At 41.0% G+C, this 26,032-nt stretch overlaps 1 protein-coding gene across 7 annotated transcripts in view; it reads right to left on the bottom strand.

Annotated features, from left to right (window-relative positions):
• The window catches only part of USP7 (ubiquitin specific peptidase 7), an 83,217-nt gene that overhangs the window by 14,451 nt on the left and 42,734 nt on the right, over positions 1-26,032 (bottom strand). For all 7 annotated transcript variants that reach the window (XM_082199056.1, XM_082199053.1, XM_082199054.1 and 4 more), the window contains 14 exons: positions 22,876-22,980; positions 17,403-17,601; positions 15,861-15,999; positions 15,236-15,324; positions 14,690-14,798; positions 8,352-8,482; positions 7,025-7,079; positions 5,436-5,516; positions 5,244-5,334; positions 4,678-4,760; positions 4,404-4,513; positions 2,787-2,943; positions 1,294-1,438; positions 910-1,040 (listed from right to left, as the gene is read on the bottom strand). In XM_082199056.1, the coding sequence (XP_082055182.1) occupies positions 910-1,040; positions 1,294-1,438; positions 2,787-2,943; positions 4,404-4,513; positions 4,678-4,760; positions 5,244-5,334; positions 5,436-5,516; positions 7,025-7,079; positions 8,352-8,482; positions 14,690-14,798; positions 15,236-15,324; positions 15,861-15,999; positions 17,403-17,601; positions 22,876-22,980 (1,625 nt within the window). The remainder of the gene's footprint in view (positions 1-909; positions 1,041-1,293; positions 1,439-2,786; positions 2,944-4,403; positions 4,514-4,677; positions 4,761-5,243; positions 5,335-5,435; positions 5,517-7,024; positions 7,080-8,351; positions 8,483-14,689; positions 14,799-15,235; positions 15,325-15,860; positions 16,000-17,402; positions 17,602-22,875; positions 22,981-26,032) is intronic.

The following is a 26,032-nucleotide window of genomic DNA, read 5'->3' as shown; positions in this document are numbered from 1 at the left end:
TAGTACAGAAGGCTCAAGCAAGGGGCTCCTACACTGCTCAGTAAGAATATCCTGCAGTCTAACAATCCTATGGCTATAGGCGGTGAAGGCCAGCCCACAAAGTGGTTATTTCTTGTAGCAAACATAAGGATTCCCTGCCAAGGCAGTTCTGCTGAAATTTTCAGGCATCCTACAATTGTAACAGTGCAAGCTAGTGTACAAACATCTGCAGTGGAAACTGGGGTACTACTGTGGTTCGAAGCATGAACTGTGACTTAGAGGTCCCTGGCTGACATCTAAGCTCTTATAGGCAAGTCACTCTCTTTCAGCCGCAGCTCCACATTCGTAAGATAGAGTAATAATGTTAACTTATATTAATAAAAATTATCACAAGGAATTGAGAGGGAATCTATATACATTGTTTTGGGGACTTGGAAAAAGAGTGTCATGTACAATTAGCCATTATAAATGGCAAGTACACAAAACAGGTGATGTTCTTGGCCATGCCACAATTTAAACCCAACAACACTGGTCAGTTTGGAGCAGAAGGTGGCATTCATTGCTAGTCCTACTCAGAGCGTACCCACTGAAATTAATGGACAATACTAACTGAGGTTCATTCATTTCAATGGTTCTACTCTTTGAGGATAACTGAGTTGGACACAGTTTCTTATTCATTATAAAGCACTTAATGCCAAAATAGGATTCTAAGTGGTTATCAGCACAAGACACCAGGTAGCTGAGTGCTGGACTTTGACTGGAGAGGTTCAGGTTTAAACACCATGAAGCTGACCTTGGGCTGCTTTCGTTCAGACTAACCTAACTCACATCCATATACAGTGGGATACAAATGTGAACATTATCAACAAATACTGCAAAAGGAACTGGTATGTATTTCCAGGCAAAGGATCCTGGGGTGGCAAAGCTTACCTGTACTTGCATGTAGAGGTGGGCTTCTTGCCTCTCCTTTCTCTTTTGAGCCTCTATTCTTTTTTCTTCTTGCAGCCGTTCTACTAGTTGCTGAGGAATATCATGATCAGTGACTGCTTGCAAAACCTCACCTAGAACATACGAAGTGTGACAATTATTGCGCCTTTTCAAATACTGTCATCCAAACAAAAGCATCAAGCACAATGAAAACCCTGATTTTTTGATATGTAATATTCATGCAAACACTATCCTTCCTGCACCCCAGCTCAACCAATCATCATTGGTTTGCATGCATACAGACTTGGGAGTTTAACTGTGAATGTCTGCTGAATGTTTTGAAAGATGATCCCTAGTGCTACCCAGAACTGAAGAAAATATACGTACTTAATTTTGACTCCCTGATATAAACCAACATATACGCATTGGTACAGTGCCGTACAGATAGGTCATCATCGTGGCCTCCATAGTTATGCTCAATTGCTTCTTCTTTTGTACATCTAGATACAACGTCATCATCAAATTTACACCACTGTAAAGGAAAACAAACAAACAAACAACATTTAACAGAGTTAAGCATCATATGTATAATCTAACCTAAAATGTCTTTAAAAATTGCGTATCTGTCTCCTTGGAAGAACATGATATTGTTTTGGATGCAATATTACAAACTGACAGTACAAAAAATGAACTATTCAAATAGTCATTCAAATTACAAAACTTTCATGAAACCTTAGTCAACCTTAAGTCTTAATTAAGAGAAATCAGCTTATATGTGATGTGGTCCAGTCAAGAGAGCTAGCCTTGCTTCTGTCGGGCAGTAAAGTCTCCTTCCTAGCTTAAGTTTTCTATTTTTAAAACGGTAAATGTTGCATACCTCACAGAACTGGTCAGATGGAAAACCAAAACAGTTAAAGTTTTCTTTAAATGAGAAATATAAGTTAGTGTGCGATCCTACATCAAAAGCCATCAATGTTTTCTCCAAAGAACTAAGCTGCAATTTTCTCCAAACCACCCCTAGAAGCATAGATTTAAGTTCAATTTAATGAAGCAGAAGAGAAATATAACTTGAGATTCTAAAAACACAAATTTAAGTAGCGTTTCTTTCACTGTGGTTCTTCAGCTGATACACAGAATGCTGGTGGGTGATATGAAGTCTAAAAAATGCTGGGCTGGGCTTCCTTTAGCTGACTTGCTGGTACATAAACATGCCTTCAAGATTAACTTCATATCGCAACAAGCATAACCCTTGTCCTCCTCTCAGCTTACTGCATTCAAATGCTACCAATGTGCAGTTAGTTATCTTAAAGAGGAAATGGGGGAACTTGTGGCTCCAGATGTTGTTGGACTCCAACTCCTATAAGCTTCAGTTATCAGGGATGATGGGAGTTGGAGTCCAGTTGTATCTGGAGAGAAGTAGGTTCCCCATTCCTGCCCTAAAGCTCCAGATCAATCTTATTTCTATATTAGTCATAGGCCGTATCAGAATACAAAACACAGCAAGTAGTATTTTCTGGAGATCAGTAAGTGTGGAAGCAAAATGCTCAGGCATACACAGAGATTTTGCAGTTTCCCACTTTCTTTGACAGTGCACCCTCCCTACCCAAATATAAGGGGCCCTCCAGAGTAACACACTATGAGGCAGGAGGGCCCACCAGCAGAAGTAAAGGTGAGCCAACCATGCCATGTATTTGTGGAACTTGACCTGTACATTTTCTCTGGAGTAGACTCTCCTTCTTAGAAGCCTATATTGTAACAAAAACCTTAAGCTAAGGTTTCAAAGTTGCTCTATTAAAGGATTTTCAGCAGGCTTTTAAAAGGATACTACAATATCTTCATAGAGCTATACTTAAAAGGTTGACTGTTTTTCCATTACTTACTTTTCCATCCCCTTTAGGGTTCAAGTAAACGACATAATGTCCACCATGGTTATCTCCACTGTGAACTAGCACTGCATGAAGTATGTAGTTTGCAGCATCCTTAGGGTCTGTTTTTTGCAAAAATTCATCAAGAGGCAGCTGATCTGGAAATTCAAACCTGTTTTTCATTTTTGAAAAAAAAGTGTGTTACATGTGGCTATTTTTTATTTTTAAAAAGAACTATTTTTGTGAATGAATGCTGACAAACAACTCTTAGGACAAGAAAAGGTTGGAAAATTGTAAGTACATCGCCTCTGACATCAATTGCACTGACTGGGCTCATAGGTGCTACGTTTCACTGGCACAAAACTTTCTGCAATCAAAGGAAGAATCCTATGGGGTGTTGCCAAAGGTCAAGAAGTAGTTTTGTAGGCTCTGAGACTAGACTCTTGTTTCCAATAAGTGCACGCAAAGATGCAGTGGAGAACCAAGAGCAGATGAATTACTTTTTATTCAACATTGCAAAAATGCATACACACAATGCTGTAGGGATGTTTCCCCACAGTGGCTCTAATTCCGTGTCCATTTGTGCTGATTTCTGCCCCATCCCAACCTTTGGATGGTACTGCATTAGCTTCTGCTAGCATTGCAACAGCTAAAGCAGCAGCCTGCAGAAGGCATGCAGAGTGAAGCTGAATATCTTTACCCCATTTGACAAAGGTGAGAAAGACAGGTGTAGGAAGATGCTTTATACCAAATCAAGCAACTCCATCAAGTTCACTATTACATACTGGGGGTGTCTAAGTTGTGGCCCTCCAGATGAGGTTGGATTCCAATTCCCAGTAGCTAGCATGACTAATGACCAGGGATGATGTGAACTGGGAGTCAAGCAACATTTGGAGGCTCACAGGTTCCCCAACCCTGGTATATAGTGATTTGCAGCAGCTCTTTAAGGTTTCAGACAAAGGAGCTTTCCAGCCCTACCTAGAAATGCCAAGGATTGAGCTTTGGGCCCTCAGCATGCAAAACATGTATGGTGCCACTCAGCTATCTCTCTTCATAAAACATGGAGGGGCACAAGATGGCAAGACACACCTTGTGCCAGCACTGGGAGTCCTCAACTCATTCTAGACCAATCTATGTATGCGTAACTATGCACAGAATTGCAGCTGACATATTGCATCTGAAACCTGTAGTTTCATAACATCAGTGCAAATATCACTGTGCACTATATAACATCTATGTGTTGTACTTATGCATTGTTCTTGATTTAGGTTCTCCTCAAAGTAGACCAGTTTACATTCATGGGCCTCAGTTAGTCATGTCCACTAATCTACATGTGTCTAAGTGTTGTACACAACAGGAATTTGGACAAAATGCTGGGCAAAAAGGATTTAGCTCCGTGCTTCCTGAAGATAAATCCTTTTACACACAATGATTAGATTACAAACAATGATTAACAAGACTGCAAAATTATTAAGTCAATGTTCTGGAATCATCGTTACCTTGGGCTATGTGTTGCTGCTGTTCTTTGGCTTTTCAGAATAAATTTTAAATGTGGCAAGCTAGAATTCTGATAAGGATTTAGCATTTCCAGGTATCTAATTTTTGGCTTTAATATAACACAATATTGATTACCTATCATTTATCTTGATGTTCTGGTCAGTCTGGGGATCATACATGAACCTCATGAGTTGTAGATGCAACACTGGTGGCAGCGTTAAGAACTTTACACCTTTTTCTGCCTCCTGCATGTTAAAGGAAGAAACATCTGCATTAACAGTGGTACTGACATCACCCTCTGAAACAATAATTTTACTTACAGAATTGAGGTTACCAACATGATACTTAGCATGCAGGACTACCCTGAAAACGTTTGTTCTCACACAGACCTCCATGAGGAGTAGCATACCTGCAAACCATGTTCTCCTGCATCATATTTATTATCCCCATCCAGCTGTTCCACAGCAACATAATCAATGAAGGACTCAAATACTGAAAAAGAGAAGGGGTATGAAGAAAGGAGGTGTTACCAATCACACACAGAGGCTCCATGTGCAGGAAGAGAGAAATACCACATTCAAGCACCCAGCACAGTCCCCAGACCCTAGTTGTGCAGTGACACTAGTGCGGGTTAAAGAAAATTACGATCCAGGATGAACAGCCCTGCTCAACTCTGTATCTGCCACAATCAGCCAGTGAACGCTAGACCTATTCAGGCATTAGTAACTGGAAAAAATCTCAGCCAGGAGCCTTGGTTGCAGACTCATACCCTGCTCATGTGGGGAGACTATTAACATGGGCAAGAGAAAGACTGCATTAACTGAATTGGTACAACCTGGTTCAGGTGTCAACATATCCCCAAGGAAAAATGAGTGTAGCAAACATGTTTGTCAGGTTGAAAGGTTCTAGAGAATCAGACATTTAGAAAAAAAAGGGCTTATCTAAACCACATGGATTTATAAACTATATACTTACTGCTTTTCTTTCCCTTTATACTTAGCTGAATGTCATAATAATCCTCTATTCGTTCAGAACGATAGTCTACGTGTTTGCACTGGATATAAGACTGCAAACAAAAATAGGGTAGAGAGGTATCAGTGCATACAAACAACAAAAGTAACACACACAAACAGTGTCTCAAAGTTAGCTTTTAAACCAAATACATACCACCATTTTCCCCCTGAATAATTTAGGGATAGTGCCTTCTACACAGGTGCCTTTCATTTTATTTTCAACATTATCAAGCAACTGAAAGAAAGCAGAAAGTTTGTATTGGAAACACACATCTGTTTAATTTATATACCCTTAAAAGAAGCTGGGTGGTACATGGGGGCTCCCATTGCTCTCCCATCCAGATCTGGCCCACCTCCCCTCAGTTCCAGCAACACTGCAACATTTATTTTATTTTGTTCCATCCATCCATCAGGTCATGACTCCCAGGGCGGGTTACAACACTACCAAAAAACACCATGACATACAAAAATAATACAAATATAGCAATTAAAACATGAATTAAAATCCAACTGACTTGTTCACAGAGCAGTGAGTTAATAACTCAGATAACGGCTAGCTGAGAGTAAAACAAAATCCTTAAAAATTCTGGGTACAACTTTAACTGGTGTTGAAAGGTCAACAGAACTGTCACTTGCGGCACCATGGAAGGTAGGGGTTCTGTAATTGAGGTGCCACATCTTGGCACTTTGTATTTCACCCAGTGATGGGATGGGCCTCTGCTGGTTGCAATAGGGAGAAGTGTTCCTTCGTGTACTTGGGATCCTAGGTCCTTTAAATCTTTACATACAAACACACTGAATTGTGCTCTATAGCATACAGGCAACAAATGCAAATTTGTCAGAATTGGTATTATGAGATACCTGCTGGCTCTGCCAGTCAAAATTCTGGCAGCCATATTATTCTCTAACTGCAGCTTCCAATCAGTCTTCAATGGTAGCCTTAGGTAAACCTTACTGCCGTCATCCAGAGCTGTTCTAGCCAGCAACAACTGTATCCCAATATAGGGTATCTGTGCCACTGAAGCCAATGGCAGATCTAGATCCAAGAGTATCCCCAAGCTATGATCCTGCCCCTTCTAAGGGAGAAGAATCCCACCCAAGACAGGCTATCCATTCAATTCCAAGACTGGAGGAACCACCAATCCACAGTGTTACCCAAGTGGGATTTCAACTTCAGTTTATTGGTCCTCATCCAGGCCATCACTGCCTCCAAACTACAGTGCTTTCAGATCACCCTCTCACACTTCAAGCTACTTCTGCTTTCTTAACAGAAAACTATTTGTTTAGTTTTAATTCTGGCTAAAGGTCCTGAATGCCTCAGGGTGGCACTTTCTTAACACAGAACTATAAAGAGACCCTACTTAGAGGAGTTCTAAAATTTAAGGTTTTCCCCCTGTCTGATATTCCTCCTCAGTGTGCAGGAAACACAACTCTGCACATATAGGGCAGGACACTAATGATGTCTGCACAAATTCCAGGGCTGAGATTTCAACAATTAAATTAAATTTGATCACTTGCTCTAACTAAACCTGGAGTATAAGTAAAAGTTGATTTAGGGTGCAATCTAGCAAGAAGCAATTTTGCACAGCCTAATCAAACCAGGAGATATTCTGCAACTTCAGTTCATTTCAGTGGGGCTTGTGTGGAACAGTCTCCCTCTGGATTACCCTGTGAGTGACATGACATGAATAACTGCAACAAAACTGTATGCTAATCTTGAACAGAAAAAGGGGAAATACATACCACTCGACATAGTTCCTGAACGTCATGTTGCATGAAGCTGTCTAACGTCTCCCATCTTTATTAAATAGTGGGGAAAAAAGCACTTATAAAATGGCCACATTTGAAAACAATTGTGAAGTTATTAAAAAAATACCTCGTGCTTTACACCAACAAAAAGCCCAGCTAAGAAAGACTGTGCAACTTATGAAATCCCAGAATGAACCATTCTTTTCATGTGTGGACACGTAAGTGCATGAAGAACGGGCAGAAAACCTGTGACCTAGATCATGATTACCATTTCAAATGGCCTGCCACTCCATATCTTGCGTGTGTGCGTGCGCGTAGTGCAACTGCATATATCTCAAGCAAGCCCAGCACTGCAGTAGGGAGATTGCCTAATAGCTAATGCAGCCCTTGGGCTTAAAGGCTTAGCACAACTGGCACAAACTTTTCTTTCAAAGAAAAATTGATCCTGATTTCCCTTTGAAAAATCACCTGACTGTTGGTGGGAGAGCACTTCCAAACAGGCTTGCGCCATTAGAGGTATGCATTGAAACCAGGGCTCCCCATTCTGCACCACCACCACCCATTTTAGCAAGGGGTTTCAATGCAAACTATTTTGCACTAATGGCAATCCCCTTTGAAGGCAAACTGGTACTGACTGGTACTGGGAGCGCACCTTCAAAGGAGGTTGCTGTAACTGCCTAGTAATCTACTTCAAATTTCAAAAGTTGTTTATCGCCTGACATCATTATGACATCAGGAGACTGACAGGTGGGTGGGTGTTCCCACCCAGTTGTCATAAACTTGACCTTGGGGGTGGGGGAGGCTTATGGATCTGGTATGCCAGCCAGATCCAGTTCCCCACTCCTGCCTGGTCCACCCCAACAGGCAGCATCTCTCCAGGGTGTCAGTCAGAGAGTCTTCTCCATCACATCGTTTTCCTAAACTCTAAGTTGGCTAGAGATCTTCTGTTACTGGGCAGCATATAAAGAATATGAACCACCTCTTGAGATACTTTTAACTGCAGATGCCAAGGGCAGAACTTGAGGGCTTCAGTGTTCTACCACTGGGCTATGATCCCTCCCCATAGATTCCTGACAAAATGGTGGGCAAAATGCACATGGAAGGGTTTGCTATACTAAAAGGATCTGTCGGTGCATGCAACCAATGGCAGGATCCCCTTCAGCAAGAGCCTGTCAGGAACGGATGGCTTCACCACAATTAACATAGTCTTGGTTCATTTAACAGATGGTGAAAACCACTTCTGAGAAGAAGTAGGCTGAGAATCTTTGTTTAAGAAACTGGCCAGCCATGAAGAGCCATCTGATATCTTGGCAGCACTTACCCAAAGGATTTTGTCAGCTTCTTAGTTCCTACTGGTTTGTCGCTATGCTGAAGCTCATAGAACACCCTCTGCAATGCTAAAGGAACACTTTTTGATGAGTCATCTCCTTCTGTGGGCATCATGTACACAGCCTAAAAAAGAAACCAATTTAATTAGGACTACAGAAAAGGGACTCATAGCTCACATGGTTGTATTTATTAATCCATTTCATCGTGATCAAAAATCTGTCAGACAGGCCAACATCAGTAAAACATATTTGAATAATCTGCCCATGTACTCTGCTGACACTAAAGGGGAGGGGAAGGCCCTGCAATATCCCGCAGTTTCATCATATTGCTTACAGTGGAACAGTTGCTCAAATCAGACTGACAGCTTAATTTTCACGATGCCCAAACTATTGCTGCAACACAGCAAGCTAACTGCCATCCTACATTCTGTTTGGGCCTTGGCGTTTGATGCTTATTTAAATGAACCTTCCATTATGACATTGCACCAGATTATTTGGAGGGAGGGGTGTCTCTAAAAAAGGCTGCCCTTGGTATTCTCTTCTCTCCCCCCCCCATCCTTTCCAAACATATCTGAAATTTGTCATGCCCAGAACTCCAGATGTTTCAGAGAGCAATTCTGATACAGAGGTGACCACTATACAGCACAACTCTCCCTTAGGGATGGCATGGACCCCAAGCTAGCCTGAGGAAGAACAATCTGCAGGAAGAATTAATCTTGGCACCAGATTAACCCTCTGAAAATTAGAAGTGAGTTCAGACCTCTCAAACAAGGAACCAGAATGCACAGCCTCATCATGTCTCCACAGGTCAACCCTCACCTGTAAGTTCTGAGGAGAGGAGAGGAAGTTTAACTGAAGACCAACAAGTGATGCTGGAGTGCAAGGCACCAAGCTGGGCAGATAAGGGTAGGCTGGTCTTGGTCAACACTCGGCAGGACGGCTTTACTATTTTTGTGCCCATCTCAGTTCAGACCCTTATCAGAGCCATTTACAATGAGAGTGGGAGCATGTAATGGGAACTGTCCTAGGTCCTGTCCTGCCTGACTCTAATCAATCTGCTACCAGACACACAACACAGTAAAGTTTCCCCTAAATCATGTTCAGCACCTTGCAGAACTGGAATTATGCACAACAGCACAATTTTTATCGCTGTATTGTCTCAATTCAATACACAGATCCAACATCTTGGGCATTTCCCTACACCAGGGAAATATTCCAGCTCCCAATGATGCAGTGGTTCAAGTACCCAAGGATCCAGCTACATACGGGACTGTATAAATCTAGGGAAACATTTGCCATAGGTAATACTGCATCACTCTTAGCTAGGGCTAAGAGAATGCATAATTCAATTTCAAGACTAGGTATTTTCACATTGCAGAAAAGAGATGGAATCTTCTAGTCATTGAGGGGACATTCCCACCTGGCTCAGTACAAGGCAGCTTCCTATGTTCCTGAAGGGAAGGGCGGTGGCTCAGTAATGGAGCACCTGCTTTGCACATAGAAGGTCACAGGTTCAACCCTTGGCATCTCCAGGAAGAACTGGGAAAAACTGCCTGAAACCCTGGAGAGCCACTACCAGCTAGTGTTGACCATGCTAAGTTAAATGGTCTGAGCTGGTATGAGGCAGCTTCCTACGTGATTGACAGTATGCCCATTTAAAAGCATGAAAGAAAGGGGTCAGATGGGTTTTACTTATCTGTTAATCGCCAGAAAGAGGGAGGAAACATACACCAATTCAATTCTCAGATTACATTCAACTGGGAAGGACTGAGAACATCAGTGAATTTAGACAAAGGGCCCTAAAGGGATTAAAATGTGACATGGCAAAAGGCTGCATGTTGTGGGTGAGTTAATCGAAGAGCAGGGGAATAGTTCCAACTATTCACTGGTGACACAGGAGTGAGGGAGAAAACTAAAAACACAGAATGCACAAGAGAGGGAATTAGGAGAGCAGCTTGTGTAGAAAAGTCTGAAAAGGAGACTAATGCAATCCAAGGCTGTGCAGGAAATGTTGACATCACAAGGGCCATGTTATGCTGCTAAACTCGCTTGGAAGTTAGATTGGCTTCAACCAGAGCCAGGGCCTTTTCAACTCTGGCTCTGGTCTGGTGGAACGCTCTGCCTCATGAGACCAGGGACCTGCAGGATCTGATTTCTTTCCGCAGGGCCTGTAAGACAGAGTTGTTCCGCCTGGCCCTTGACATGGAGCCAATTTGATTCCCTCCCTCTCTTTCTTTTTTCTTTTCCTTCTCCATTGCGATGAGGCTACATTTTAATATTTTAATGTTTCAATATTTTAATGCTGTATTTTTAATTTTGTTTTTAAGTTGTAATTATTTAACTTGTTTTTATTATTGCTTGTAAGCCACTCTTGGCTGGGGAGGGCGGGGTATAAATAAAAATTATTATTATTATTGGAAGGATTGCATCCCGAAAGAATTAACTGCAATAAATAAATAGTACACTTAATGGCTACAGACTCTACTATGTATTTTGGAAATGTGTGTTTGATATGCATTTGGACCCTGCTTATTTTAACCAAAGTTTGCATGAAGGTTTCTGAGATCAAGGAGCAGGATTGGCTGCTCAAGGTGGCAAAATTAACCTTTCAAGACTATCCTGATTTTAACCACTGACTCGAAAACTGCACAGTCTCTTTGGTTTCTTAGAATAACAAACAACACTGGGTTAAAGGCTGCTAGTGACAAATGAGTAGACCACAAGAAAGGAAAGTAGAACTCTGGGGGATTAATACAAGATTAGGATGAGGAGAGACTAAGAACAGGAATAGCAAGGCATATTACAAGCACGTAAAAGAAAAAAAATAGAAATACACCCTTGAAGAATGAAGACAAGCAGCCAATAAAAGGGAAACAAATAGGAAACTTAGGGGCCAGGATCACTGGTATATCTAGCTATGTGCTGTCTATACTTACTGGCAGTGGCTTTCCAGGATTTCATACTGGGAACATTCCCAGTCCCACCTAGAGATGGTGAGGATTCAACCTGGGATCATCTGCAAGCAAAGCACTCTACTACTGAGCTGTGGTTCCATCTCAATACCTCAGTACAAAGCCTGCTGATATTTCAGTGGGCAAAGTAACATGCCAGGCTGATAAGCCTAGGGAAAAAGGGGAAGGGGCACACCCAGCCAAGAAGACCACATCAATGGTAGGAAGTTGAGCAAGTTTTTTTTTAAATGGCTGGTATCAATAGAGACAAAGGAGGCCATAGGAAGAGGAGGGAGATGAAGAGTAGTTCTGACCCACCTGCTACATAGCAAAATTAAACCACTGAAGTAGAGAGAAGCTGGGGAGTTAACAGGAGCAGAAAAACTTTAGGAGCTGGTTTAGGTGATGAATGGAATGGAAAGCAGATTATGAATGGAAATCCTAAACAATACAAAGTAGGTGACTGAATTTAGCATGGTACAAAGAAAGGGTTTGGGGTTGGGGGAGAAAAGCAACTGAAATCACTGCATAAATGCAAAGTAACAAAATAATTTATTTGGCAGGGTTATCAAAAAAGGAGGTTCTGAAACTGCAACTTCTCTTGGCAACTTGGACTGAATGTCATTCACAATTTTATATCGGTTCAGGGGGGGGGATACAGAATGCATATGGAACTGAGTTTGCAAAGTCTCAATTTTCTCTCTGGGTGGTAGAGTAAAATTGCCAGGTGAGCTTCAGTATCCTCACACAGCTCTTTGTTAAAAACTTGCTTTTAAAAGAGTTGAGATCCTTAGTAAACTGGGCCAACATCACACCCTGCAGAACCTAAACCCCTAGCAGAGTTATTATATGGGGCTCAGATTTGGACAGGCACTCACCTTGTATCTATGGAAGCTGTCCAATCAAAGTTCTTAAGGCAAATTTTATCTGTGCCACCCTGTGTCCCAAACGCTTCATTGCGCCTAGAGGCTAATCTTCCCTCGGTAGAATTGTGGATCTGGCGTAGAACACTTAACTATTGGCTTTGCGTAAACTCTAATCCCCCCAGTCTACTATCCCTAGGGCTTCAAGATTGTCACAAGAGTGCCTGGACTAAAATTGTCTATCAAAAACCTCACTCTTGTGCTTTATCACCACAAAGGCTACTTTGGGTGAGTAAAGCAAACAGTCTAATTTGTCAGCGCCTAAATGATACTGAGTATCAGAACAACTTGGCCACAATAAGGAAATTTTGCCCATGGTATGAATATTTCCCACCTTCCCATTTCGACTCTCTGGCATCCTATCTGCATAACCCAGCAATTCTAAAATATAGATGTGCTTTTACTCTTGCAAGATTGAATGTATTGTCCTCGACTGTACTTAAGGGACGATTCCAACAGACATGAAAAACACTTATGTGCCTGTGGAGATGGCAGTACTGAATCGGTGGTGCATGCCCTTCTGGCTTGCACTCTTTATAAAGACTTGAGGAACGAGAATATCACCCCTCTTTATCCATTCTGAGAAAGGCTACATTGTCCTTTCTCTTGGCAGATCAAGATGAGAAGGTGACAGCAAAGGCTGCAGTGTTTTTACCTGGGGCCATCAGAATAAGATCCATTATTTGACTATTGATTCAAAACCCTAAAATGTATTTTATATAATTTTATATAATTATTTCTATTATTTGTATATTGTATTGTTGTCTATGACAGGACCTAATGGTCAGGGGTCCCTTTACCTTTACCTTATTGTTGTTTTATGGCTGATGGTTGACGCAAATAAAGATTCATTCATTAATTCATTCACACCCTGCAGAACCCTAAACGTGGGTACACAAAGTAGGGCCTGATAAATTGAGAGTGGCAAGGAGAAGCAAAAGTGAGAAAGCAAGAGTTATTTTCTTTAACCAACCTAAAAGGAAATCATAATCAGGAATGTATTAATATCAGAGAAGCCTCCCTTAGGGAATGACCATAAAAGAACCAGAAAGACAGGAAGAGACAAAAGATACCACTCTTTGCAGTAACAGGTGGTGGTTGTTTGCATAAAAGCCTAAGAAAAGCACATTCATTGCTCAACTAAAACACTGTGACAAGGAAGTTGAATAGCTGGGTGGTTGGGAAGTTACTTAAAAAAATTTAAGCTTATTGCAAGACTATGAATTGAGCAATCAGGTCAAGTGAAAGGCCAAACACTATGCTCGCTGCACTCCTGAATGATCATAGCAGACAGTGCTACCTCCAGAATGAACCATTCATCTCCTAGACACCATAGACAGTAGTAATTTGTTAGAATCAGTTGCATGCTTAACCCCAGAGTGGGGGGGCTGGCCCCATAGAACAAAATACTGGACTAAATAGGCCTTATTCTGATCCAGCAGGGCCCTTTTTTGTAGGCGGAAGGAAGAAAAAGAGAGATAATGGGCACAGTCAAGGAGCTGTATCCAGTATTAGTCCTACTCAGAGTAGACCCACTTAAATTAATGGGCACAACTAACTTAGCTGTATACAACCTGGTGATTTCAATGGAGCATTTAATTCACTCTTGCATCAGGCCTCCACTGTACATTTAATGAGAACATGGCTTCATTTAATCCCTATAAGCCACAGTAAGCAGCAGCAAGTTTTCTCCTCTTCTTCAAGGACTGCTGGGGTTCTAGAAGAAAACCCTTCGAGTGTCTCTTCATTGCCAAAAGGATCAATGGTACCTCAGGCAGGTTTTGCACACAAGCAGCAGCTGTTCGCAACAGCATTGGAGAGAGCTAGTGACTATAACCTTTTGGTAAAATCTCATGCACACTTAACCATTGGGTAGAATAATAATGTTAAGATGGATAGGTATCAGCTAGGGTGGGGCATGTAGAAGAAATACAGAGGAGTCCGAAGGCACAAGTTACAAAGAAGCAGAATGCAGGTGACCTACAAGATGGATTTACAATTAGAGAATGCTTTAAGTTGAGGCTGCCCTGAACTTCAAAACGGCAACTGGCATTTGCTAGCTCAGAGGTGTTCTCTGCCACAAGGATGAACTCCATGGCAACTACCGCCAACTAAGAGATCAAGCTACTCTACCTCTTCCTTCCACTGGCCTGCCATCTCTATTGTCTTCTCTACTGCCAAGGCTGCCTCCCAGGACCTGGAATAGCTCTGTGGTGCTGTTTCCTTGGTGTGGTTGTGGGTGCTGGTTCAGGCAGCAAGTTGTAGATGCAGGGCAGGACAAGCAGCTACTACAGAATAATTTACCAGCTGCATTCATAACATGGATTATCACCTATAGCATCCTGCACATCTCCAGTGCAATAACGTTAGGCTGCACAGCTATGGAGGGTCGCTCCTAATATCCCCATAGTCATTCAGCAGCATAAAAACAAATAAGTCACAAAAACTTTGGTTTACCTTTCGTAGCTGATTTGTGAAAAATAATGTCTGTAATAAGCTGTTCATATAGCAGGTTGCTCCCTGGTTCTTCAGTCCTACATATCCTGTATGCTTCTTGGAATCCCACCTATAAAAACCATGAATTGGGTTACAAGAACCACACACACACAAATTAATGTATTTCCAGTGTGTGAATACAATGGACAATTATTGTGGAACCCAGCCGTATCCACCAACACAACCTTGCTGGTCATTAAGGCAATATATCCATCATGGAATATTTAGAATTTTGTTCCATATATTCAGAAATCTGTTTATAAATTTTATCCTTTTAAGTATGCTCTTCAAAGACCTTCTGAAGAAAGACTGCACAGCGGACTGATTTCTAAACCACAAAATGAGCAGGTGCTGCTTAGCAGTTGACAGTAATGTGAAGTGATTTGTTGAACACTGAACACAAGACACTTACCAAATTCACAACGGATATCAAAGACTGTTAAGAAACTTGGTTACTGACCCACAATCCAACCACTTGTTCCAGTCAAAGCATCATAAGCTACTTACGCCACGCCATGTGGAGCATCAGCTTGAACGTACACTTCAAAAGTTACTTTGTCATCTTCTATATAGCCTTTATCTGGATCAGTAACTTCCTACAAAAAGTAAAATTGACAACAAGAACATTAAAAATCAAATCACATATAAGGCCAAACTAACTTCACTTTGATGACTGGCAATCTTGAAAGCTCTTTTCTTAAAACCTGAAGTCTATAAATGCACGCTAACTTTTAACAGTGAGTCTGAATGACAGGAATGTCTCCTGATATTCAGAGAGGAAGATCACTGCTCGTCACAATTTATGTGAGCAGGACCACCAGTTGAGAGCTTAACATGGGACTTCTTTCTCATAATGTCAATTACATTGCATTGTATTCTTTATCCCACCCTTCCTCAAACGATCTCAAGGAGGTATTCACAGTTCTCTCCAACCTATGAACCTGTTTTATTCTCACAAGCCAGTGAGGTAGGTTAGGCTAAGAGGAAGAAATAAAGGAAGGAGGAAGGAGACTTGCTCAGAATCATTTGGTGAACCTCACGGCTGAGTGAGGATTTGAACATGGATTTTCTAGTTCAAAACTTATTCATAACCATCACACTGGCTATTGCGCTGCTGCATGCTGTTACTTACACTCCATGACATAAAGTTGGAAAAGCCCCAGTCATTTTCCTTATGAAAGAACAAGTGGCTGATACGGCGACTGAATGATTTCTCATCATCTTTGTAATTTATTATCTTGAGCACTGCTTGTGCATGACAAGACCATGACCTGCAACAATTAAAGAGATAACAGTTGACATGCTGAGCTGCACAAAAAAGATGGTAATAAACTGTGCTTTACTGAACAAGCCTACCTTACTTCTTGCCACCTCTGGATAAAAAAAAAAAAACTTTGCTTCAATGCTCTCAGAGCCATTACAAACTATTAACATCACGGAAAGAGTTTGAGTAGAGGCTCAGTTTCTCACAGAGCTGTTTTTATGTGTTCACTCGCCATGGAATTTTTCCAGCTCGGTGCATTTTCTTCTATAGCTATCTAAGAATGCTACTACAACTCTAAAGCAGGTAGGAATACTTTAAAAAGACTTCTGCTACTACAGGTTAAGAAACAGCAAATGGAGATGCCACTGTTCTCTGAATGTTTATTTGCTTGCATTCTCAACCTGAGGGTTAGGAGACTCCTTCAAAAGGTTGCACATGAACTCCACTATGCCTCCCACTCAACCAAGATTGTGGCTTCTAGTTCTTAGAGTGATGTGCTCCAATCCCATGTATACAAAAATCTGCTGTAGTCACCTTATTTCCATTCCCTGTTTTGTTAAGGCTGTAAGCATTGATTTCTAACAACGTAAACTGAGTCAGCCAACATCAGCTTTAGATGTTAAAACCAACTTTTAAAAAACATACAATTCGGAACCTGTGCTCACTTTTTCAAATGGACCCCCTGCCTAGCAGCTTTGGTAATATTCAAGTTTATTAATTAAAATTAGCTGATATACCCATTTTTTTATCAACTGACAGGCTCTAGTCTTTTCCTACGGGAGGCCTTTCTCCATTTAGCGTTTTGTTGTTTACCAAAAAACAAAACAAAATAGGAGCAACTGAGCATTCCAACATGCTCAGATCATTTTGTGCTCATGCATGAGGGAATTCAAACAGGCAGCACCTCACCAGAAGGAAGCAGCAGTAAGTATGCAACAGTGCAGCCAATTTATACTTCAATAAATCAGCTCTGTATATAGATTCACTGAGCACTTGCTGCTTTCTTCTTGTTGGGAAAGGTCAAATAGTCTGCATCCTCATCTGGTTCATGTATTTGGTAATTAACCTATTAACTATTCAAAACTATTAAATACCAGCCTGAATAGCTTATTAATTTGGTCAATATATATCTGAGAACTAACATACATTACATTCATCCCAAATTAAGTTATGTCAAACTCAACATACTATACCCAATATACAGCAGACAACAAGGAAGACTAAATCAGACTGATTAGACCTCTCTAATGCGACTTTCTGCCTCTTTCCTCCACATCTAAGCACATGACCCTATACACCCTTCCTGAATGCCTCATGCTGTCCTACCAATCGACACAGAAGTTATAGTCAGAAAATGCAATAGGTTAAGATGGTGCTATACAGAAATGTATCGTGTATTAAATATCTTACGTGGAATCAGACTCAGCATTGCACTGAAGAAAGAATCCTACACTTTTTTGGTGCGGCCTGTCTGGGTAGAGTCGTGGCATCACCATAATCTTCCATGGCAGGTTCCGTACAAAGCAGGGGGGACTTAGGACTGATTCATTCAGCCTGTTGAAACGTTCAACAGTGAACTGGAAAGTTGCTTCCGACCGCCAGCTTGTGTCTGCAAAATACCAAAGATCAATTAAATGCAAATTAATCAGCCTGGTCTTTCAGTCCCCATGCAAGGCCAAAGGTGCTCGGCCTCCACTCACCATGTGGCATTTCATCTGAGCAGCAAAACACCCCATATGCATTGAACAAGTCAGATGTAGAAACAGTAAGAACACTGCAGAGCAAGGATAAAGTCTTTAATAGACTGTCTATTTTATTTCTGATTTTTAGTTACAATGGGAATTTATTGTGCAGAGATTTGGAGAGCACTGTACCAGTATGCAGTTGACACCTAACTTTCTTTGTCCCCTTTCCAACATCATATTCTAAGGAAGCAGTAGAAAAAGTACACTGTACCACCAGCTGCCTTTGAAAGCTGAAAATTTTAGTTGCAGCAATTTGTACCAATGCAATTTTGACCAGGGCCAGATACTTGAATCATGCACCTCTGTTATCATGCCAATCTCAGTGGCTTACAGGCTGGTTCCAAGTTCAAATGCTAGAAGTTCATCTCCTCCCTGTGTGAGTTGTCTGCCCACTAAGATTACCATTAATTCCCCACCACCACCAGCTGATGTGGATACAAAAGAGGGACTTCTTTGTAGTGCAGGACCCAGACTCTGGAACTTCCTGCCATGGGAAATGTGTCTCCCCCTGCTATGGAGTGTTTTATATTAACAAGTCTACATATCTAGTTTATGGTTGAACTGTGCATATACCGCCCCTTGCAAAACAACAACAACAAACAAACACTTCACTACTACTTTGCTTATAACAATTGAGCTGTAAGCCAAATTTGGTTTGAAATAGCTCAACAAAATATATACAACTACAAATATATACAACTACAAATATATACAAATATATACAACCCATACAAAGAAGTATACAACAAAACAAAACAAAATCATCAGTGCAATTATGCAACAAAGCATAAGGGGGCATAAAATACAGGATGTATAAGGTTTTAAACTGTGACATAATTAGATATGGGGAAACCTCTGGTACAAAATATTTTTTAAAAAACAGCATAAAGAGGAACCCGCATAACTACTGTTACTAGATAATCAGTACCTAATAGTTGCTGACAGCACCTGCAAGGAGAATATTGTGTATGTTCAGTGATGAAAAACTGTGCAACATTTATTCTTCTCACACAAAGAGGCTGCTAAAAAGTCTGGGGGAGGGATCTTCATTTTCAGTTTCAAAACATCAAAATGTAAAGTCACAGATCCCCTGATAATAAAATAAACACAGCTTTATCTTTTTAATGTAAACATTGATCCATTCTTGACAGAGTTCAGTTTGGAGGTGAACTGAATGGCATTTCACATTAAAAGAAGAAGCTTCGTTTCAAGTTATTTGAAAAAAATGCAATAAGCAGCCACAAAATGAAATCAATGTGCATTTTTGCATTTTCAACAGCCAACTCAGCATTCCATTATGGTCTTTTGCCACAGAAAAACAAAGCAGTCAAATAGAAGTATTTCAAATGACAAGCTTTTGTTACATAGCTTTTCAATCTTGCTCTTCCTCCCTGCCTCTGGGGTCTCCCTCTTTCTGTTTCACACACACACACACACACACACTCCCAAATGAATTTCAATTAGTAAAGGCACAGTTACTCCCCCCAGGCCAGATTTTTACTTGTGAAACCAAAGCTGTTATGCCACCATGAACGTCTTCTGAAAGCCTCCCTCTTAAAATGCCAAAGTATTCCAATTTTTAAAATTTATTTCAGAATCTATAAACTGCTCAAAAATACTGAGCAGTACAAAAAAGTTTATAACATGTAATACAAATGATAAACCAATGTTTTTGTAAAAAAAACTTGGAAGTCAACATGAATCAAAAGATGAAGTTTTAAAATGAACTGATCTGGAAGGCTTGGGGAAAAACAAATGTTTTCATCTAATGTCAAAAACATAATGTTGGTTGGGGCTTCCTTCATTGCTAAGGAAAAGAACTTCAGAGAACAGGTGCCACAACACTGAAAGCATGCATTTGAGCCACAAGGCTTGACAGGGAGGTGTGTGGCACCATCAATCAACCTTCATTCATAGATTAAAGTGACCAGGGCGAAATGGGAGAGGTGACTTTTCATAATACCCTGGTCCAGAACCATATAAGAACATAAGAAGAGTCTGTTAGATCAGGCCAATGGCCCAGAATCTAATCCAGCATTCTGTTCTCACAGTGGCCAACACTGGAGTAGTTGTAGCTGGTATACCAGCCAACACTAGCAAAGTGCCCTCCACAGTGGTGGATCAAGGAGTACTCTCAAGCCTCACATAAGTTATTTCAAAGGGAGTAATGGCCCATTCACATCTGGCATTTGTGATGACTGTCCTCTGTAGGGTGGCTTAACCTCTGATTAAGCAGCAATAGCCATTTTAAAAGTTATCAAATTATAACAACCAGAAGAAGTTTTTAAAGGCCAAACAGTTGAAGTCCATACATCCCAGTCCCACTAGCTCTAGAGTCTAGACCAACCTTTTTATGTGCTTCATAAGGAATGAACTGAAATGAACTGGCTGAAAGCTCCCTTGCAGCTAATCATTCCAAGTGACCCAAGTAAATTAAGCCAAGTCACAAGTGATGGGGAAGGGCACATACCTCACCCAGGATTGTTAGTGATCATTTTAACTCTATATGATTCGCTTTCATTCTCTATGCATAGCAGTGAGAGTGACCTCAAGGAAGGGCACAGCCCATCCACTTAATATGTTATTGACCCCATAATAATAATCCTCCTATTCTGTTGACTGTAATTTGTTTTAAACTGATTTTAAAATTGCATTTTAAAATTGCTGTAACCCACCCTTGGACCTTGTGGTGAAGGGAAGATAAGAAATCAAGTTATACTGAATAATAATGATTATGATGCTATCTGGTCCATGTTAGGAAACTGTACACCACAAGCAATGAGCCCGGGCTTTAGAGGCAAACTTCCTGAAGTTGCATTTATCATCATCATAATAAAAAAACACACCAAATTTCTCCATAGAGCCTTCAAGACAACTTGAAAGAAGAACAGTAAAGCAAGAATTTAAATTGGTTATAAGGTTTTTTAAAAGTGGATTCTGGTACTTAATTTTATGTGAATTCATTTAAATATGAATACATTGTTCTATCTGGAATAAAAAAAATAAGAACAATTAAACATCATCTTAGCAAGTTTTTTGTGGGGAGAGGGGGCAGGCTGTATGCTGGAGTTCCTTCCAATTCCTAGATCCAAGAGGAATTCAACTGCTGGAATAGCCAGACAAGTTTCTTGCTAATGGCCCCCTAAGTAGGGGTTGTCAAGGCAAAAGGAAGTGGCTCTGTGACAGAGGGCAAATAGGTGGGCCCCCTTCCTCAACTGTCTGGTAGAAAGACAAAAGCCAGAGGGGAGGGGGGACAATAACTTCTTGGGGTGTTAATGCTGTGAGTCCCTCCATCATAGGTTCATGTATATACCATGTGTAAATAAATTATATATCCTAAAGCTACCACAGTCTCTGCTGTCCCTCATTACAAATAAAACAAACCATAGGTACTCCTGGAACCTTGCACCTCTTGGGGACTGGGGTGGCATGCAACAACATAATCAAAACCACTTCAACCAAAAGAGTCAAACAGACCACTTTTTGAATTAAAACCATCAATGCATGCTTGGTCCTCCTATCAGATAGGCAGGTGCAAACCACTACAATGCAATGCTCCTTGCGATCATCTCAGCCAGGCAGCTTAGAAGGGTCCCATTAAAAGCCTTGCAGAGGTCTGATACTTTGAAGAAGCAACATCTCACATAAAACTAGAGCCTAGAGACATTCAATGAAGCTGAATGGTGGGATGGCCAGGAATGACCAAAATTACACTGCACGTAGTTCAAAGTGGCCTAAAGATGTGTCTGAATCCCCACAAGATGGAAACCCTATGGATGGGTGATTCCTAGATCTGGGAACTGGGTTTTGAACCAGCTCTGGATGTGGTTGCACTCCATCTGAAGGAGCTGGTGGGCAGTTTCGGGGTACTCCTAGATCCACTGCTGTCACAAGACGCGTCAGTGACCTTTACCAACCTCAGTTGGTGTGCCAGACAAGGATAACCTTGCCATGGTGGCCCATACATTGGTAACTTCACTGGGGACTCAAAGAAAATGATCAGAGAGCTCCTTTGCCTTGTTCTCTGGCAGCCCACTTAGTTTCTACACTAACCTGCTCACTCACCTGCATATAATTTTGTGTGCTCACCTGCATCCAATTCTTTGTCACCTACGACTACCAAACAAAGGCTTTAATACAAGACTGATGTAGCCACCTATTAACCACTTCAAAGTCTCGCTTAATGAAATATTAAATTTAGTACAAAATATATATAATAAATGCAGACTACAAAGAGCAAACATGGCAGGCCCAGCCCACAAGGAATGCTTCCGAAAACAGGAAGCTTTGTTATTATACGTTTAATTGAATGGTGCAAAAGACAGCCTGACCACCGTACTGACTTATTCCCATGGTACTGGGTTACAGTTAAAACACAGGTGCAGTTGCAAAGTAATCTAGGAAGGCATCTGGAGATTCCCGCAGATGCTTAAAGTATTGACAGAGCTATGGCTTCCTGCATTGTATTGCTCACATGATTAAGGCCCACGAAACAGACAATAAGCCACGGCTAGTTATCCCACTCACCCCCCCCCCGCCCAATGAGCCATACTTTACTGGAAAGCAAAGCCCTTTTGCCAATCTTAGGCAAAAAGCACAATACTTTTAACAACTTGTGAATGAACAGGCCATAAAGTGAGTTGGATCACAGCAAAAGTCCATTTAGTACAGCACCCCAGTTCCCACACTGGCCAATCTGAGTCTTCAGGAAAGCCACACACAGAAACACACCCCTGCCACTGCTCCCCAGAAATTGGTATTCAAAAGCATGCTTCCTCTAAACGCAGGGGTCCCATGTAGCCGTCATCAGGCAAAACCACAGAGACAGCCTTTTTGTCCTTCATGAATCTGCCATAGTTTAAAGCCCTCTTACCCACTAGCCATCACAGTGTGCAGAAAATCTTTCATTTGTCCTGTTTCATTAGATGACCTGAGTTATTGTCTTACAAGAGAGGGAGGAAAAACTCCATATCCATTATTTCTACACTATACGTTGATTTGTAAACTTCTACCATGTCTCCCAAATACATACATGAGGATGCAAAAGCCTTTCAGGTCCATCAAATGGATATACTACTCACTGAAAAAAACAAGCGAGCTCCCCACCCGCATCAAAGCAAGTAGAAGGGGTGACTCACCATCTTCCATGTCTTCTTCTGTGTTGTTGTGACCGTCAGCCATTGCTACATTCCCATTGATGACTGGGTTTTGAGTAATTCTTGGTGGATCATCAGCATCTCCAGCTTATTGGGATAAGGAAAACAGAAATAGATCAGTAACCTGGATCTTGACAGTAGTACTGACAAATTACAGTGGTACCTTGGGTTACATATGCTTCAGGTTACAGACTCCGCTAACCCAGAAATATTACCTTGGGCTTTGCTTTAGGATGAGAACAGAAATCGTGCTGCAGCAGCACGGCAGCAGCTGGAGACCCCATTAGCTAAAGTGGTGCTTCAGGTTAAGAACAGCTTTAGGTTAAGAACGGACCTCCGGAACTAATTAAGTACTTAACCCAAGGTACCACTGTATGCAGATCTAAAACACAGCATAATTATGCAATATAGTAAAAAGCTAATATTTCTTCTAAAATAAATTAAGATCTTACTTTGGGTTCTTCACATTTGGTTGTATCAAATGTGAACCATATTCTGAGCAGCCCCACTGAAACAAATGAACGTAACTAATTTAATTCCCTTAAACTCAATGGGTCTACTTTAAACAAAGCTTATTTAGATACAACCTTCTGTGCCCACAACACTGTCAGAACTAGCCTTTAGCAGGCTTCTGACTCCATTACTTTGTTTATACTATGCTACTAAAAGTCATCTAACTTTATGCAAAAATGTTTCCATATTTTATCAAGAATCACTGTTAAAGTCAAGTTCCATTTTTATTATTTCCTTCCTTCCTCGCAGCAACGCAATCCAGCAACAAATGCAAAACAAGTCTCAAAAGCTGCATTTCTCCAGTTCACATTACACATTTAGCCTTCAAAGCCTATTCAGCACCCAGGACAGAGCTAAACAAAGTTAACACTGGTCTATGGTACAATGATGGTGCCTTCAGTGCTAACACAAGAGAAAGCCTGTTCAAGTAAAGATTTTCAAGATTAAAGGAAGGCTGACTTCAGCACTCTCACGAAGTCTTAGAGACAACATACACACAGTGCTAAGGACACATTTTAAAATCTTTTAGGCTGTATTAATTATGGACTGTGGCCATTTTCTTTTCATGAACTGTTTGTTGTAACCTGTACGTCTGAATGAGAGAGAGGTGTTGTTGTTTTTAAACAAGATGCATTGGTGTTTGCCTCCCCCTTTAAGTATGCTTAGAATAAGTGGCTTTTAGGAAAAAGCAGCCAAGGAGGCCTCTGATCTACATCCAGATCACATCAAGAGTGGTTTGTCCTTGGGATGGCTATTTTTGGTGATAAAATGGTACAGGATGAAAGGGTAAAAGTTCTACTGCACCCATGCTACAGTCCCAATCCAGCTGTTTTTTCTGAAGAGAAGGCAGCTTCTGTGAACAGCTTTTAAAAATGCATGCTTAACATAAATGGTGCTCTGGCACTTAAGTCTTCACCAGCTCTAGACCTCACTCATTACACAATCCACCTGCTGCATCTTCCTGCTCTGGAAAGGCTTCCAGGTTAGTCTGCAATGCTAAAAGCTTACTTCCTAAGAGTGTGCACTTCAAATCAGTTTTTCTCTGGTAGCACAACTCAAAGATCTATACTCTTAAGAAGTATTTCCTCACAGAATGGGTGTTGCTGAATTCTGCCTGTGAGAGAACATTTATTGTTGCTGTCACAATTAGACAGATTACTTTCCTCTCTTCTTCCACCCAGGTTTAATACCCTGCAATGACTTAGCATGCACCTTCATTTTAAGAGGATGTGCTCCCCGTAAAACAACACCTAGAAACTCAACGTTTGGTTAGATAACTAGAGGTATTCACCTGATTTGTGCACCCTGCAAATGGAAACAGTTTAAAATACATAGACTGAGCATGTTTTCTGTGCTTCAATGAATAAAAAGCTTGGCTTCTGGGTCACAACGTGAGCCTTCAGCAGCTTCAGCATCCAAACCTATACAAAATGTCAATAATGTCTACAGCTCCACCTTCCTCACAGCACAGCTGTGAGAATAAAAAGGAATTTGAAAACTCTTTGAAAGCAACGATTTAATAAAGATCCACCATAAATCCCTGAAACATCAGGAGAGCACAGAAGCCTAAATAACAAGATTTAGGAAAGAAGTGGGGGATAGTTAAGCTCACATATTCCAGAGGCACTTTCCCATTTAAAACATCTCCTGCCGCTGACCCAAAGCAAATATTGTTCTAACACAGAGCTCTGAATAAGCCATTTTACGATATGCAAGACCAAAACACTTTGCAGAGATGGGAATCAAATGGAGTGGAAGGCTAAACTGGTATTTACCATCCAAGTGTGATGCAACAAAATTATGGTAGTGGACATGTGTGCACTATTGCATTCAGTGGCATGCCAGAATAATTGTCCCTTTCCATAGACTGATGCATGCCCCTCAAAACACCAGTGGGAGTTGGGGGTGAGTTGTTCAAGTCCAATGATTTGCTTTAAGAGATTTCAATAATGTAGATCTGTTACATGCATTCTCTGACCACACAGACACTGCCTACTTTCTTCATGCAGATTCAAGTTGTTGCAGAGCAAAGCAAAAAAGATGAGTTTTTAAAGCTCAAATCTATACTAATGTAATAAAACCAACACTGAAACCAAATGTCTATGGCTGTGGAAGTGATAAATTCTCCAGGCCAGCCTGCAAATGTGGATTGTCAACTCGGGGCAGATCCACGCCATATATTTAAAGGATGTCCAATGCACATTTAAAGCACATGACTTCCACACCCTTCCCAAGGATCATGGAAACTGTAATTTGTTAAGCATGCTGGGAATTTGTAATGTGGAAAAACACAGTTTCCTGGATTCTTTGGTAGGTGTCATCTGCTTTAAACGTGAATTGGATGTGTTTTGAGTGTTTGGTCTGGATCTGTCCCTGATCTTCCTTCTTTTGAAGCCTTCTGCATAACAGATTCAAACTCAGACTGCAAAGGAAAACTATATATAGTCAAAGAAATGTTTACGCTCGGTGCTAAACAAAGCTATGCCTGGCCCAAACAACAGATTTTTGTGTGAACACTTGTATATAAATTTGCTTTGTCTTTTCTCTATCACCCCCCCCCCCACTGTTATCCATGTACCATATCGGCCCGAAAATAAGCTGCATCAGAATACAGAATACAAGCCAC

Source organism: Podarcis vaucheri, assembly GCF_965113315.1.
Source record: "Podarcis vaucheri genome assembly, chromosome: 14".
NCBI classification, from domain to species: domain Eukaryota; kingdom Metazoa; phylum Chordata; class Lepidosauria; order Squamata; family Lacertidae; genus Podarcis; species Podarcis vaucheri.
Note: the sequence above shows the minus strand (reverse complement) of the source record. Positions and strands in the feature narration are given on the sequence as shown.